This window comes from Phyllobates terribilis, unplaced genomic scaffold (genome assembly GCF_046119375.1).
Source record: "Phyllobates terribilis strain yellow unplaced genomic scaffold, ASM4611937v1 Scaffold_1__5_contigs__length_1240528914, whole genome shotgun sequence".
In the NCBI taxonomy this organism is placed as follows: Eukaryota; Metazoa; Chordata; class Amphibia; order Anura; family Dendrobatidae; genus Phyllobates; species Phyllobates terribilis.
The window spans coordinates 1,208,419,517-1,208,435,762 of record NW_027362761.1 but is presented as its reverse complement, the minus strand read 5'-3'; the positions used below and the strand labels follow the sequence as shown (position 1 = coordinate 1,208,435,762).

Here is a 16,246-nt window from a genome sequence, read left to right as displayed (position 1 = left end):
CTCACTGCACCGACACTAACAGCACCGACACTGACAGCACTCACTGCACCGACACTGACAGCACCGACACTGACAGCACCGACGCTGACAGCACCGACGCTGACAGCACCGACGCTGACAGCACCGACGCTGACAGCACCGACACTGACAGCACCGACACTGACAGCACCGACACTGACAGCACCGACACTGACAGCACCGACACTGACAGCACCGACTGCACCGACACTGACAGCACCGACACTGACAGCACCGACACTGACAGCACCGACACTGACAGCACCGACACTGACAGCACCGACTGCACCGACACTGACAGCACCGACACTGACAGCACCGACACTGACTGCACCGACACTGACAGCACTCACTGCACCGACACTGACTGCACCGACAGCACCGACACTGACAGCACCGACACTGACAGCACCGACACTGACAGCACCGACACTGACAGCACCGACACTGACAGCACCGACACTGACTGCACCGACACTGACTGCACCGACACTGACTGCACCGACACTGACTGCACTCACTGCACCGACACTGACTGCACCGACACTGACTGCACCGACACTGACTGCACCGACACTGACTGCACTCACTGCACCGACACTGACTGCACCGACACTGACAGCACCGACACTGACAGCACCGACTGCACCGACACTGACAGCACCGACACTGACAGCACCGACACTGACAGCACCGACACTGACAGCACCGACACTGACTGCACCGACACTGACTGCACCGACACTGACAGCACTCACTGCACCGACACTGACTGCACCGACACTGACAGCACCGACACTGACAGCACCGACACTGACTGCACCGACACTGACTGCACCGACACTGACTGCACTCACTGCACCGACACTGACTGCACCGACACTGACTGCACCGACACTGACAGCACCGACACTGACAGCACCGACACTGACTGCACCGACACTGACTGCACCGACACTGACTGCACCGACACTGACAGCACCGACACTGACAGCACCGACACTGACTGCACCGACACTGACTGCACCGACACTGACTGCACCGACACTGACAGCACTCACTGCACCGACACTGACAGCACCGACACTGACAGCACCGACTGCACCGACACTGACAGCACCGACACTGACAGCACTCACTGCACCGACACTGACAGCACCGACACTGACACTGACTGCACCGACACTGACTGCACCGACACTGACAGCACTCACTGCACCGACACTGACAGCACCGACACTGACAGCACCGACACTGACAGCACCGACACTGACAGCACCGACACTGACAGCACTGACACTGACTGCACCGACACTGACTGCACCGACACTGACTGCACCGACACTGACAGCACCGACTGCACCGACACTGACAGCACCGACACTGACTGCACCGACACTGACTGCACCGACACTGACTGCACCGACACTGACTGCACTCACTGCACCGACACTGACTGCACCGACACTGACAGCACCGACTGCACCGACACTGACAGCACCGACACTGACTGCACCGACACTGACTGCACCGACACTGACAGCACTCACTGCACCGACACTGACAGCACCGACACTGACAGCACTGACACTGACAGCACCGACACTGACAGCACCGACACTGACAGCACCGACACTGACAGCACCGACACTGACAGCACCGACTGCACCGACACTGACAGCACCGACACTGACACTGACTGCACCGACACTGACTGCACCGACACTGACTGCACCGACACTGACAGCACCGACTGCACCAACACTGACAGCACCGACACTGACAGCACCGACACTGACAGCACCGACACTGACAGCACCGACACTGACAGCACCGACACTGACTGCACCGACACTGACTGCACCGACACTGACTGCACCGACACTGACTGCACCGACACTGACTGCACCGACACTGACAGCACCGACACTGACTGCACCGACACTGACTGCACCGACACTGACAGCACCGACTGCACCAACACTGACAGCACCGACACTGACAGCACCGACACTGACAGCACCGACACTGACAGCACCGACACTGACTGCACCGACACTGACTGCACCGACACTGACTGCACCGACACTGACTGCACCGACACTGACAGCACCGACTGCACCGACACTGACAGCACCGACACTGACTGCACCGACACTGACTGCACCGACACTGACTGCACCGACACTGACTGCACCGACACGGACAGCACTCACTGCACCGACACTGACAGCACCGACACTGACAGCACCGACACTGACAGCACCGACACTGACAGCACCGACACTGACAGCACCGACACTGACAGCACCGACACTGACAGCACTGACACTGACAGCACCGACACTGACAGCACCGACATTGACAGCACCGACACTGACTGCACCGACACTGACTGCACCGACACTGACTGCACCGACACTGACAGCACTCACTGCACCGACACTGACAGCACCGACAATGACAGCACCGACACTGACAGCACCGACACTGACAGCACCGACACTGACAGCACCGACACTGACAGCACCGACTGCACCGACACTGACAGCACCGACACTGACTGCACCGACACTGACAGCACCGACTGCACCAACACTGACAGCACCGACACTGACAGCACCGACACTGACTGCACCGACACTGACTGCACCGACACTGACTGCACTCACTGCACCGACACTGACTGCACCGACACTGACAGCACCGACTGCACCGACACTGACAGCACCGACACTGACTGCACCGACACTGACTGCACCGACACTGACTGCACCGACACTGACTGCACCGACACTGACTGCACTCACTGCACCGACACTGACAGCACCGACACTGACAGCACTGACACTGACAGCACCGACACTGACAGCACCGACACTGACAGCACCGACACTGACAGCACCGACACTGACAGCACCGACACTGACAGCACCGACACTGACAGCACTCACTGCACCGACACTGACAGCACCGACACTGACAGCACCGACACTGACAGCACCGACACTGACAGCACCGACACTGACAGCACCGACACTGACAGCACTCACTGCACTGACACTGACTGCACCGACACTGACTGCACCGACACTGACAGCACTCACTGCACTGACACTGACTGCACCGACACTGACTGCACCGACACTGACTGCACCGACACTGACTGCACCGACACTGACTGCACCGACACTGACAGCACTCACTGCACCGACATTGACAGCACCGACTGCACCGACACCACTGACAGCACCGACACTGACAGCACCGACACTGACTGCACCGACACTGACTGCACCGACACGGACAGCACTCACTGCACCGACACTGACAGCACCGACACTGACTGCACCGACACTGACTGCACCGACACGGACAGCACCGACACGGACAGCACTCACTGCACCGACACTGACAGCACCGACACTGACAGCACCGACACTGACAGCACCGACACTGACAGCACCGACACTGACTGCACCGACACTGACTGCACCGACACTGACTGCACCGACACTGACTGCACCGACACTGACTGCACCGACTGCACCGACACTGACAGCACCGACACTGACAGCACCGACACTGACTGCACCGACTGCACCGACACTGACAGCACCGACACTGACAGCACCGACACTGACAGCACCGACACTGACAGCACCGACACTGACAGCACCGACACTGACTGCACCGACACTGACTGCACCGACACTGACTGCACTCACTGCACCGACACTGACAGCACCGACACTGACAGCACCGACACTGACAGCACCGACACTGACAGCACCGACACTGACAGCACTCACTGCACTGACACTGACTGCACCGACACTGACTGCACCGACACTGACAGCACTCACTGCACCGACACTGACAGCACCGACACTGACAGCACCGACACTGACAGCACTCACTGCACCGACACTGACAGCACCGACACTGACAGCACTGACACTGACAGCACCGACACTGACAGCACCGACACTGACAGCACCGACACTGACAGCACCGACACTGACAGCACCGACACTGTCAGCACCGACACTGACAGCACCGACACTGACAGCACCGACACTGACAGCACCGACACTGACAGCACTCACTGCACTGACACTGACTGCACCGACACTGACAGCACTCACTGCACTGACACTGACTGCACCGACACTGACTGCACCGACACTGACAGCACTCACTGCACCGACATTGACAGCACCGACTGCACCGACACCACTGACAGCACCGACACTGACAGCACTCACTGCACCGACACTGACAGCACCGACACTGACAGCACCGACACTGACAGCACCGACTGCACCAACACTGACAGCACCGACACTGACAGCACCGACACTGACAGCACCGACACTGACAGCACTGACTGTACACGGATAGAACAAACACTGAAAGCACTGACTGTACACGGATAGCACAGACACTGACGGCACTGACTGCATACTGATAGCACCGACACTGACGGCACTGACTGCACACTGATAGCACCGACACTGACTGTACACGGATAGCACCGACACTGACAGCACCGGCATTGACGGCATCAAACTGCACAATGTCAGACAGTGGCTCCACGTTCCGGCTCATAGAAAGGGATGAAGGTTGTCATCATGAGACTACCCCTTTGAAAGCCCTTAGCAGCCACATGACGTAGAGCTATGTTACAGTGATCGCACGGACACCGCTCCTGTGATTGACAGCTGAGTTCCTGCTGTAACAGCTGTGATCAGAAAATCCTCTGATCCTGTATGATTAACCCTTAGATACCACTGACACTAGCATACTCAGCATCTGTCCATCAGTGCCCACAAAAGGCAATAAGTGATGCCACAGCTCACCTTCTGCCCCTCTCTGCACAATGACCTCTGCACAGGCCACAGAGCATGCCCACAAAAGGCAATAAGTGATGCCACAGCTCACCTCCTGCCCCTCTCTGCACAATGACCACTGCACAGATCACTGAGCATGCCCACAAAGGCAATAAGTGATGCCACAGCTCACCTCCTGCCCCTCTCTGCACAATGACCACTGCACACATCACTGAGCATGCCCACAAAGGCAATAAGTGATGCCACAGCTCACCTCCTGCCCCTCTCTACACAATGACCTCTGCACAGATCACTGAGCATGTCCACAAAAGGCAATAAGTGATGCCACAGCTCACCTCCTGCCCCTCTCTGCACAATGACCACTGCACAGATCACTGAGCATGCCCACAAAGGCAATAAGTGATGCCACAGCTCACCTCCTGCCCCTCTCTACACAATGACCTCTGCACAGATCACTGAGCATGTCCACAAAAGGCAATAAGTGATGCCACAGCTCACCTCCTGCCCCTCTCTGCACAATGACCTCTGCACAGGTCACAGAGCATGCCCACAAAGACAATAAGTGATGCCACAGCTCACCTCCTGCCCCTCTCTGTACAATGACCACTGCACAGATCACTGAGCATGCCCACAAAGGCAATAAGTGATGTCACAGCTCACCTCCTGCACCTCTCTGCACAATGACCACAGCACAGATCACTGAGCATGCCCACAAAGGCAATAAGTGATGCCACAGCTCACCTCCTGCCCCTCTCTACACAATGACCTCTGCACAGATCACTGAGCATGTCCACAAAAGGCAATAAGTGATGCCACAGCTCACCTCCTGCCCCTCTCTGCACAATGACCTCTGCACAGGTCACAGAGCATGCCCACAAAGGCAATAAGTGATGCCACAGCTCACCTCCTGCCCCTCTCTGCACAATGACCACTGCACAGATCACTGAGCATGTCCACAAAGGCAATAAGTGATGCCACAGCTCACCTCCTGCCCCTCTCTGTACAATGACCACTGCACAGATCACTGAGCATGCCCACAATATTATCCCACAGATGTGAATGTCATCCCCCAACTAACTGACTTTTTGATGTTCACAAGACTGCTGTAACATATCTCTAAATGCTGCTTACCGCCGCTTGGCGAGATGTCCGCCCCATATTCATGTACAGAAAACGGAATGAAAAACGTTTTTAAGTCAGGAAAAAACAGATGACAGATTCAGAAAAGTCGCTGCGCTCCGCTCCCGGCATCATTGTGGTCACCCGCCCGCAGCTTTATTAATTAAGCCGAGCCGCGGCTGCTCGTCCTGGAGAACGGCACAATCCCGGGAGATTCCAGCGTAATCCTAATGATTGTTTACCACAATCCCCCGATGAAATAAGATCCGAGGAGAGATCTGATCACCGGCCTCCTAATAATGAGGCAAGTTACAACACAAATCACCGCTAATGGACACGGCCTCCGCCCCGCTGGGGGCGCCCCAGACCAGGAATTCTTAAAGCAATAGCGCAGTTTTCATCTCATGTTATTTTCACCGGCATTTCCCCCCTCAGCTCCACTAGCACATATCCACCATCACCGGCTCCGATGCATCGTCCATAGGAGCATGAAGGAGTCTGAAATCTATCCTCATCAGGGGCTCATAATGACGTTTTGTCTTCCATCCTTGCTTTATACTACAGCTCGGCTCTGTTATAAGACAGCTATAATTAGTGAGATAGCATGGTCTGTAAGATCTGGGGTAGGCAGCGGTTCCATGACGAGCTCAGGTGTCATGTGTGTGTCAGAGGTGACAGATAGTTGCCCTGCAGTTGGTTGCAGGAGATCTCTACGTTTGGCATTACAGACATCATCTTAGAAGCTGTCTCTAGGACCCAGCGGCTACCTCCCTCTGGCTAATTAACACCCTGCCTGAGTGTATAAATACCTGGTATGTCTGAGAGGGAGTTGCCGGCGATATTCATTACTACCTGTGAAAGCTTTAGAAAGAGCAGTACTTCGTCCTCTCTGGAGCTTCAGAACGTGTGCACATTTGTCTGGAGTTCGTCTAAAGCTAAGCAATTTTCCCTGTTGTTTATAGTGTTTAGTGGAGATCGACTAGTGCTCATCTCCTCCCTTCCCTAGCCTTAGTCATACGCCAGGGAAAGACAGGGCGAGGCATGCGTGCGGCGATTGGTGAAGAGAAAATACAGGGTCGTTAGGGGAGACAGGGTGACATTAGAGCCGACCGAGCACGTTTTGAAAAGACAAAAAAAAAAAAACACTTTGGTTTTTTTTTTTCTTTGTGTGTTTTTGGGCGTGGACTTTTTTTTTTTTCCTTTCTCCCTTGGTATGGGTTCAGTTGCAGATCTCGCAGAGCAGTTCCGCTGTCTGTCCCTGGAGGTGAATGACCTCCTCTGTGAGGCTACAGGTCGCTAATGTGGGGGTCTCTGCAGGTAGGCCTATCCAGCTTGAACCCAAGGTTGACCTCCCGGACAGGTTTTCAGGAGTAGGGACAAGTTTTTTGAATTTAAGGAGGCATTCAAATTGTATTTCAAGCTTCGTCCTTACTCCTCCGGAAATGAGGAGCAACGGGTTGGTATTGTGATCTCTCTATTGCAGGGCGATCCTCAGTCATGGGCGTTTTCGTTAGCGCAGGACTCGGTTTGTCTCCAATCTGTGGAGGGATTTTCTGAGGCTCTGGCCCTCATCTATGATGACCCTGACCGAGTCGTCTTGGCTGAGTCTAGGCTACGTCGCCTTCAGCGGGGGAATCGGTCAGTGGAGATGTACAGTTCTGAATTCCGTAGATGGCGACGGATTCCAAATAGAATGACTCAGCCCTTAGAAGACAATTTTGTGAGGATCTTACTGAAAGGTCGAAAGATGCCTTGGCAGTATATGAAACCCCTCAGTCCTTGGAGGCTGCCATGTCGTTGGCCATACGTCTTGATAGACGCCTTCGGGATAGACAGGTGTGACCACCTTCTCCGGGGCCTTCTGGTTGGGGTTGTGTACCTCTGCTGGGGGAGCGGTCTGGAGGTGAACCAGTACAGGGGGAGGTGGAGGAGCCCATGCAGTTAGGGGGTGTCTCTACATCATACATCTCCCCGGAGATTAGAAGGAAAAAAGGAGTATGTTTTTTTGTGGGAAAAAGGGACATTTTGTTGGGACCTGTTCTGCAATTCCTAAACAAAAGGAGACTTGATTAACTCTTGGTACTCTGGAGTTGGATAAACAAGGGGTGCATATGTCACCAACCTGTAGTTCCGGCTTTCTCATGTCAGCAGAAGTGGTGCTAGAGAGCAAAACCGAGAAAATTTCTGTGTTTGTTGACAGTGGAGCCGGAGTCAGCATGGTTGATGCTGAGTTTGTGAACACTCATGGTCTTGCTTACTGTACTTTAGATAAACCTATTTCCTTCTTTGCCATTGACTCGGCACCACTTGCACAGAAAGCATTTACTCAGATTGTACATAATGTAAAACTGAGGGTGGGGTCAGTTCATTGTGAAATCATTCCTTGCTATGTTCTGGACGATCTTCCCACACCGATTATTTTGGCTATTCCTTGGTTTGTTAAACATAATCTGTTGGTAGATTGGCAAACTGGGGAGATTATTGAATGGGGAGATTACGGTCATGAGAACTGTCTAGATATTTCCCTGGCTACTTTCTCTACGGGGATACTGCCTGCTTTTCTGTTTTGAGGACATTTTTTCTGAGAGGGGTGTCAGGATTTGCCTCCTCATCGTGCTTATGTCTGTCCTATTAACCTCAACCCTGGAGCTAAACTACCGAAGTCCAGACTGTATAATCTTTCTGGCCCTGAGAGACAAGCCATAAAGGATTTCATTCCGGAAAGTCTGGAGAAGGGACATATCAGACCCTCATCTTCGCCCGTGGCGGCAGGGTTCTTGTTTGTGAAGAAAAAAGATGGCAGTTTACGTCCCTGTTTAGATTTCCGGGAATTGAATCAAATTACCATCCGTGATCCATACCCTCCTGATTTGTTCAGCCAGGTTGTGGGAGCTAAGGTATTCTCCAAGTTGGATTTAAGGGGAGCCTACAATCTGGTTAGAATCGGAGAAGGGGATGAATGGAAAACAGCGTTCAATACCCCGGAAGGACATTTTGAGAGTCAGGTTATGCCTTTCGGTCTGACCAATGCACCTGCTGTATTCCAGCATTTCATAAATTATATTTTTCATCATTTGATGGGGAGGTTTATGGTGGTCTATCTGGACGATATTTTGGTTTATTCACCTGATTTTGAGACTCATTGGGTGCATGTTAAGCAGGTGCTCCAGATATTAAGGGATAACAAACTTCATGCCAAACTGGAAAAATGTGTTTTTGCTGTTTAGGAGGTGCAGTTTTTGTGGTACTTGTTGTCATCTTCAGGTTTTCAGATAGATCCGGAGAAGATCCGTACAGTCCTTGATTGGGACCGTCCCGAGAACCTGAAGGCTCTACATTTTCTGGGCTTCACTAATTTTTACCGGAAATTCAGCCCAAATTACTCTGTAATTGTGAAACTCCATACTGACATGACTAAGAAGGGGTTTTCCAAATGGTCGGATGCTTTCTTCCAGGCTTTTTCTTCCTTAAAGAATCATTTTGCCACTGCACCTATACTCAGTCAACCCGATGTTTTTCAACCCTTTATTGTGGAGGTTGATGCTTCAGATGTTGGGGTTGGGGCTGTGCTGTCTAAGAGTTTGTCCCCTCGTAAATGGCGTCCATGCGCCTTCAGTTCTAAACAATTGTCTTCGGCTGAGAGAAATTATGACGTGGGTAAAATGGATCTTTTGGCGATCAAATTGGCTTTCGAGGAATGGTGACATTGGTGGAGGGGGCTGTCAATCTTATTACTGTTATTACTGACCATAAGAACCTGTCATATCTAAATTCAGCTAAACGTCTCAACTTGTGATGAGCAAGTACCATAATATTCATAATCGCATTGGATGTCGGGGTTGGGGCTGTGTTGTCTCAGGGTCCGTCCCCTGAGAAATTATGACGTGGGTAATAAAGAACTTTTGGCGATCAAATTGGCGTTCGAGGAATGGCGACATTGGTTGGAGAGGGCTGTCCATCCTATTACAGTTATTACTGACCATAAGAACCTGTCATATCTACAGTCAGCTAAACGTCTCAACCCTAGGCAAGCCAGGTGGTCCCTGTTTTTTACTAGGTTCAATTTTGTTGTCACTTTTCGATATTACTCTTCCCCGATATTACAGAAAGGGGTAGTCATTTCGGCACTGCATCCTGAACTGGAGGGTGGGGTGTTGGAGGCTCAGGGGGACGCCCCTGCCTCCTGCCATTCAGGAAAGTTATTTGTACCATCTAATATGCGCCGCAAAGTAATTAAGGAACATCGTAACTCTGTACTTGCTGGGCATCCAGGTGGTAAGGCAACCACGGACCTCCTCGTCGTTTTTGGTGGCCAGGGTTGTATCGGGATGTGATTGAACACGTAGCTGCTTGTAGTATTTGCGAGTGTTCTAAGGTTTCGCATACCGGTCTGTCTGGTACTCTTCTCCTGCTACCTATCCCTAGTAGGCCATGGACACACTTGTCCATGGATTTTATTACTGACCTACCAGTTTCTGCAGACAAAGAGGTGGTTTTGGTGGTAGTAGATAGGTTCAGTAAAATGGTTTACTTCGTCGCATTGCCTGCAATTCCAAATGCCAAGACACTTGCTCCGGTTTTCATAAATGAGATTGTGAAGCTTCACGGGGTTCCCTCCGATGTGGTGTCTGATCGGGGGACCCAGTTTGTTTCCAAGTTCTGGAAGGCATTCTGTTCGTGACTGGGGGTGCAGCTGTCCTTTTCCTCTGCCTTCCACCCTCATTCGAATGGACAGACCGAGAGTGTCCATCAGAATTTGGAGACCTACCTCAGGTGTTTCGTCTCCAAAAATCAGGAGGATGGGCATCCTACTTACCGCTGCCAGAATTTGCCATTAATCATCGTCAAGAATCCACTGGCAGGTCACCGTTCTTTGGTGCATACGGTTACCATTCACAGTTTGGTAACTTTAGTGGAGGAGGAGCTTCAGGAGTTCTCCTCGGTATGGCAGGGTGCTCTGAGTAATTTAAAGATCATGGGAGACAGGTATAAACGTATGGCTGACAGAAAACGCTTGCCAGGTCCGGACCTGAATGTGAATGACTTTGTGTGGTTGTCTACCAGGAATATAAGATAGAAAGTTCCTTCTTGGAAGCTGGGACCTGGGTTTTTTGTTCCCTATAAAATAACCGCCATCATTAACCCAGCAGCGTTTCGTCTTGAACTTCCTCAGGCCCTTAAGGTCCACAATGTGTTCCACAGGTCCTTACTCAACAAGTATGTGGAACCTCTAGAGCCATCGCCTCTACCACTGACCCCAGTAATGGTTGATGGTGATCTGGAGTTCCAGATTTCGAGAATTGTAGATTCTCGTCTCCAACGTCGTGCTCTACAATACTTGGTGCACTGGATGGGTTATGGTCTAGAGGAGAGGATGTGGGTTTCAGAGTCAGAGGTGAACGCTCCCAGGTTGGTTCATTAATTCCACACCTCTTATCCTGAGAAACCAGGTCTTGAGTGTCTGGAGGCCACTCGTAGGAGGAGGTACTGTCACGGGTGTGTCAGAGGTGACAGACAGTCGCCCTGCAGTTGGTTGCAGGAGATCTCTACGTTTGGCATTACAGACATCTTCTTAGAGGCTGTCTCTAGGACCAAGTGGCTACCTTCCTCTGGCTAAGTAACACCCTGCCTGTGTGTATAAATACCTGCTGTGTGCAAGAGGGAGGTGCTGGCGATATTCAGTATTTCCTGCGAAAGCTTTAGCAAGAGCAGTACTTCGTCCTCTCTGGACCTTGAGGACGTGTGCGCATTTGTCTGGAGTCGTCTAAAGCAAAGCGATTTCCCCCTGTTATGTCTTTAAGACATAAAAATCATTATTTCCAGCAAGGCATTTTATTCCAGTACATGTCACACAGACACACAAAACTGATAACACCGGTACACACAAAACTGATAACACCGGTACTAGCTGCAGCAGGAGCCTCTCCCCCTCTGCTCAATCTACAACAAAAGGCAAAAGACTAAGCACAGCACCTTGATTAAGCTTCTCCTCGTCTGCTCATATAATGATTGAAAATAAGAAAACCATAAAGCAATCTTCTCGGTCTGTCCAGGAGCTCCTTGCTGTCTTGTGTCTGGCTGTCCAATAACTGTCTTCAGCAGGAGCCTCTCCCCTCTGAGAAAATATTACCAAGTGCTACACTCTAACTATGATGCTGTGACTTTTGCTGACCACCAATCGATGATGGAACTGATGAGCAGGAGATTAACCTTGTGTCCTCTGCAGAATTTCTACAAGACTGACTTCAGGGACATGCAGAAACCCTGACAACCAGCGGTGGTGGTGGGATCACCGACCCATTACGGTCTTCATTCTTTTTAACGTAAAAATATAGGGATGTCTAAAGGTGATCTACATGAATTGTGGTAGATTCCCCTTGTAACAAAAACCCTGCCACAAGATGGACATAGGTGGAGTTCCTCTTTAGCAACGGTGAGCATGGACTTGATGGTCTATAGAGGAGGTCATGGATTAGGGAGAAACCACCCAGAACTTGGGAGTGTAGTAGTTGGGGTTTTACTATAGATATATTTATCTCCAGCGTGACGCCCCCGGACATGGCGGACATCAGCGGTACTGGCCGGGCTCAGCATGGCCCATACATTGGACCCCCAGACTATGCCGCCAGTCTCCTAGGACGGCAGGTTACAAACTTACCGACAGCTGGAAATGGCACGAATCGCTGGATGAAGAGTCTGGTAGAAGGAGAAAATTTGTTTGCCCTCTGAACCAGAGAATTAAGGCCGACCTGGAAAGAGAAGAAGCAGAAGATCAGCGGCCATGCTGGATAATCTGGAAATAAGACGCTCTTAGAGGGGTTGTCCGGCCCCCCAGATACTGATGACCGGTCCTGAGGACCAGCGGGTCTAAGCTCTGGCTGAGTTACAACGTGTCCATCTGGCCACCGCTTATAACAGGTGATCAGTGGGAGCCGGGTGTCAGACCCCCGATCTGATACTGATGACCTCTCCTCCGGAGATCTAGTCACAGGACATCCCCTTTAACTTTTTATTTTAAAGACATATCAAAAACTTTTTATGAACCGATACAATGTGGCCACATTTTATTAATCCACCGCGCTGCCCAAATCCCGTTCCCTCTCCCCTGAGTCAGTAACATGGGGGCAAAACCAAAGTTATATCTTTTTCTTACTTCTTTTGTGCCATAAAACCCATTATATATATATATATATATATATATATATATATATTAAGTAAATACAGTTTTGCTTTCCCATCGCCGCACCTCCAAGAACTATCATTTTCTCATTTATCCAAAGTCGAAGTCGCGAGACGCCATTTTTATTTTGTGGATGGACTAGAAGTCGTCAGTGGCACCAATTCTTGAAACTTATTGATGACATTTTCATTTTTTGTCTTTTAAATTTTGGGAAGAAAGATGGATAATCTCATTGTCCCAGAGAGAAGAGCAGCTCTGGAGCACAAACTGCTGCTCCATAAGAGGAGAATTCTTGAGTCCACGGAGGAGGAGATGGGGAAATCATCACATGTATCCACTTTTTGGGTTGTCTGGAGCCAATCGTGAAGTTGGAGGGAGATTTGGGCTGGATTCTCCGTGCCGGTCTCAATGTTTTAGATGTTTCTGTCTCTTATTTGCTCCGAGTTTATATTATTTTTTTAGTGAGATTTTTTATATTTTTCTATCTTTTCCTCAGATTTTAGTGCTCGTATGTGATTGATATGGGGTGATGGAGGGTGTGAAGCGCACGCTAATGGCATGGTGGAGAAAAGTCCTGGCCGGTGTTGGGAGTCCACAATTACCGCTCGGCTGGCTCCGTCTGTAACGAGCCGCGCTGATGTCAGGCCACTTAGTGGGGTCTGGAGCCCCCGGTGCTGCGGCACTGAGTGATTACGAGCAGTCGCAGCAGATTCACACGCTGTCAGACGCACTCTCTCCGCGCGGCTCACAATTATCGGGGAGAGGGAGCCGGGATTAAAAACCCACAGGGGCTTCATCACGTAGGAGATGGCGACAAGTAACCAGCGCAGATGATGTGCAAGAAGAAGGATCCATAAATACTCCACCGTAACACCATCAGTGCAACCGCTCGGCTAACAGCGGAGACCGGATCCATAAATACTCCGCCATAACACCATCAGTGCCACCGCCCAGCAAAGAGCTGAGACCGGATCCATAAATACTCCGCCATAACACCATCAGTGCCACCGCCCAGCAAAGAGCAGAGACCGGATCCATAAATACTCCGCAATAACACCATCAGTGCCACCGCCCAGCAAAGAGCTGAGACCGGATCCATAAATACTCCGCCATAACACCATCAGTGCCACCGCCCAGCAAAGAGCAGAGACCGGATCCATAAATACTCCGCCATAACACCATCAGTGCCACCGCCCAGCAAAGAGCTGAGACCGGATCCATAAATACTTCGCCATAACACCATCAGTGCCACCGCCCAGCAAAGAGCAGAGACCGGATCCATAAATACTCCGCCATAACACCATCAGTGCCACCGCCCAGCAAAGAGCTGAGACCGGATCCATAAATACTCCGCCATAACACCATCAGTGCCACCGCCCAGCAAAGAGCAGAGACCGGATCCATAAATACTCCGCCATAACACCATCAGTGCCACCGCCCAGCAAAGAGCAGAGACCGGATCCATAAATACTCCGCAATAACACCATCAGTGCCACCGCTCGGCTAACAGCGGAGACCGGATCCATAAATACTCTGCCATAAACCCGTCAGTGCCACCGCCCGGCTAACAGCGGAGACCGGACACATAAATACTCCACCGTAACACCATCAGTGCCACCGCCCGGCTAACAGCCGAGACCGGATCCATAAATACTCCACCGTAACACCATCAGTGCCACCGCCCGGCTAGCAGCGGACACCGGCTCCATAAATACTCTGCCGTAACCCCGTCAGTGCCACCGCCCGGCTAACAGCGGAGAAAGGATCCATAAATAGTCCGCCGTAACACCATCAGTGCCACCGCCCGGCTAACAGCGGAGACTGGATCCATAAATACTCCGCCGTAACACCATCAGTGCCACCGCCCGGCTAACAGCGGAGACTGGATCCATAAATACTCCGCCGTAACACCACCAGTGCCACCGCCCGGCTAACAGCGGAGACCGGATCCATAAATAATCCATGGTAACACCATCAGTGCCACCGCCCGGCAAACAGCCGACACCAGACCCATAAAAACTCTGCCGTAACCCCTTCAGTGCCACCACACGGCTAACAGCGGAGACCAAACCCATAAATACTCCGCCGTAACCCCGTCAGTGTCACCGCCCGGCTAACAGTGGAGACCGGACCCATAAATACTCCACCGTAACCCCATCAGTGCCACAGCCCGGCTAACAGCGGAGACCGGATCCATAAATACTCCGCCGTAACCCCATCAGTGCCACCGCCCGGCTAACAGAGGAGACCGGATCCATAAATACTCCGCCGTAACCCCATCAGTGCCACCGCCCGGCTAACAGCGGAGACCGGACCCATAAATACTCCGCCGTAACCCCGTCAGTATCACCGCCCGGCTAACAGTGGACACCGGACCCATAAATACTCTGCCGTAACCCCGTCAGTGCCACCGCTGGGCTAACAGCGGAGACCGGATCCATAAATACTCTGCCGTAACCCCTTCAGTGCCACCACACGGCTAACAGCGGAGACCGGACCCATAAATACTCCGCCGTAACCCCGTCAGTGCCACCGCCCAGTAAACAGCGGACACCGGATCCATAAATACTCAGCCGTAACCCCGTCAGTGCCACCACCTGCTAACAGAGGACACCGGATCCATAAATAGTCCACCGTAACTCCATCAGTGCCACCGCCCCCCAAACAGCCGAGACCGGATCCATAAATACTCCGCCGTAACACCTTCAGTGCCACCGCCCGGCTAAAAGCGGAGACCGTACCCATAAATACTCCACCATAACCCCTTCAGTGTCACCGCCCCGCTAACAGCCGAGACCGGATCCATAAATACTTCACCGTAACACCATCAGTGCCACCGCCCGGCTAACAGCGGAGACCGGATCCATAAATACTCCGCCGTAACACCATCAGTGCCACCGCCCGGCTAACAGCGGAGACCGGATCCATAAATACTCCGCCGTAACACCATCAGTGCCACCGCCCGGCTAACAGCAGAGACCGGATCCATAAATACTCCGACGTAACACCATCAGTGCCACCGCCCAGCAAACAGCCGAGACCGGATCCATAAATACTCCACCGTAACACCATCAGT

At 52.1% G+C, this 16,246-nt stretch overlaps 1 protein-coding gene across 2 annotated transcripts in view; it reads right to left on the bottom strand.

The window, feature by feature from the left end:
* Positions 1-16,246, bottom strand: part of SFXN5 (sideroflexin 5) — a 373,664-nt gene that overhangs the window by 179,803 nt on the left and 177,615 nt on the right. For both annotated transcript variants that reach the window (XM_073649478.1, XM_073649469.1), the window contains one exon: positions 12,649-12,739. In XM_073649478.1, the coding sequence (XP_073505579.1) occupies positions 12,649-12,739 (91 nt within the window). The remainder of the gene's footprint in view (positions 1-12,648; positions 12,740-16,246) is intronic.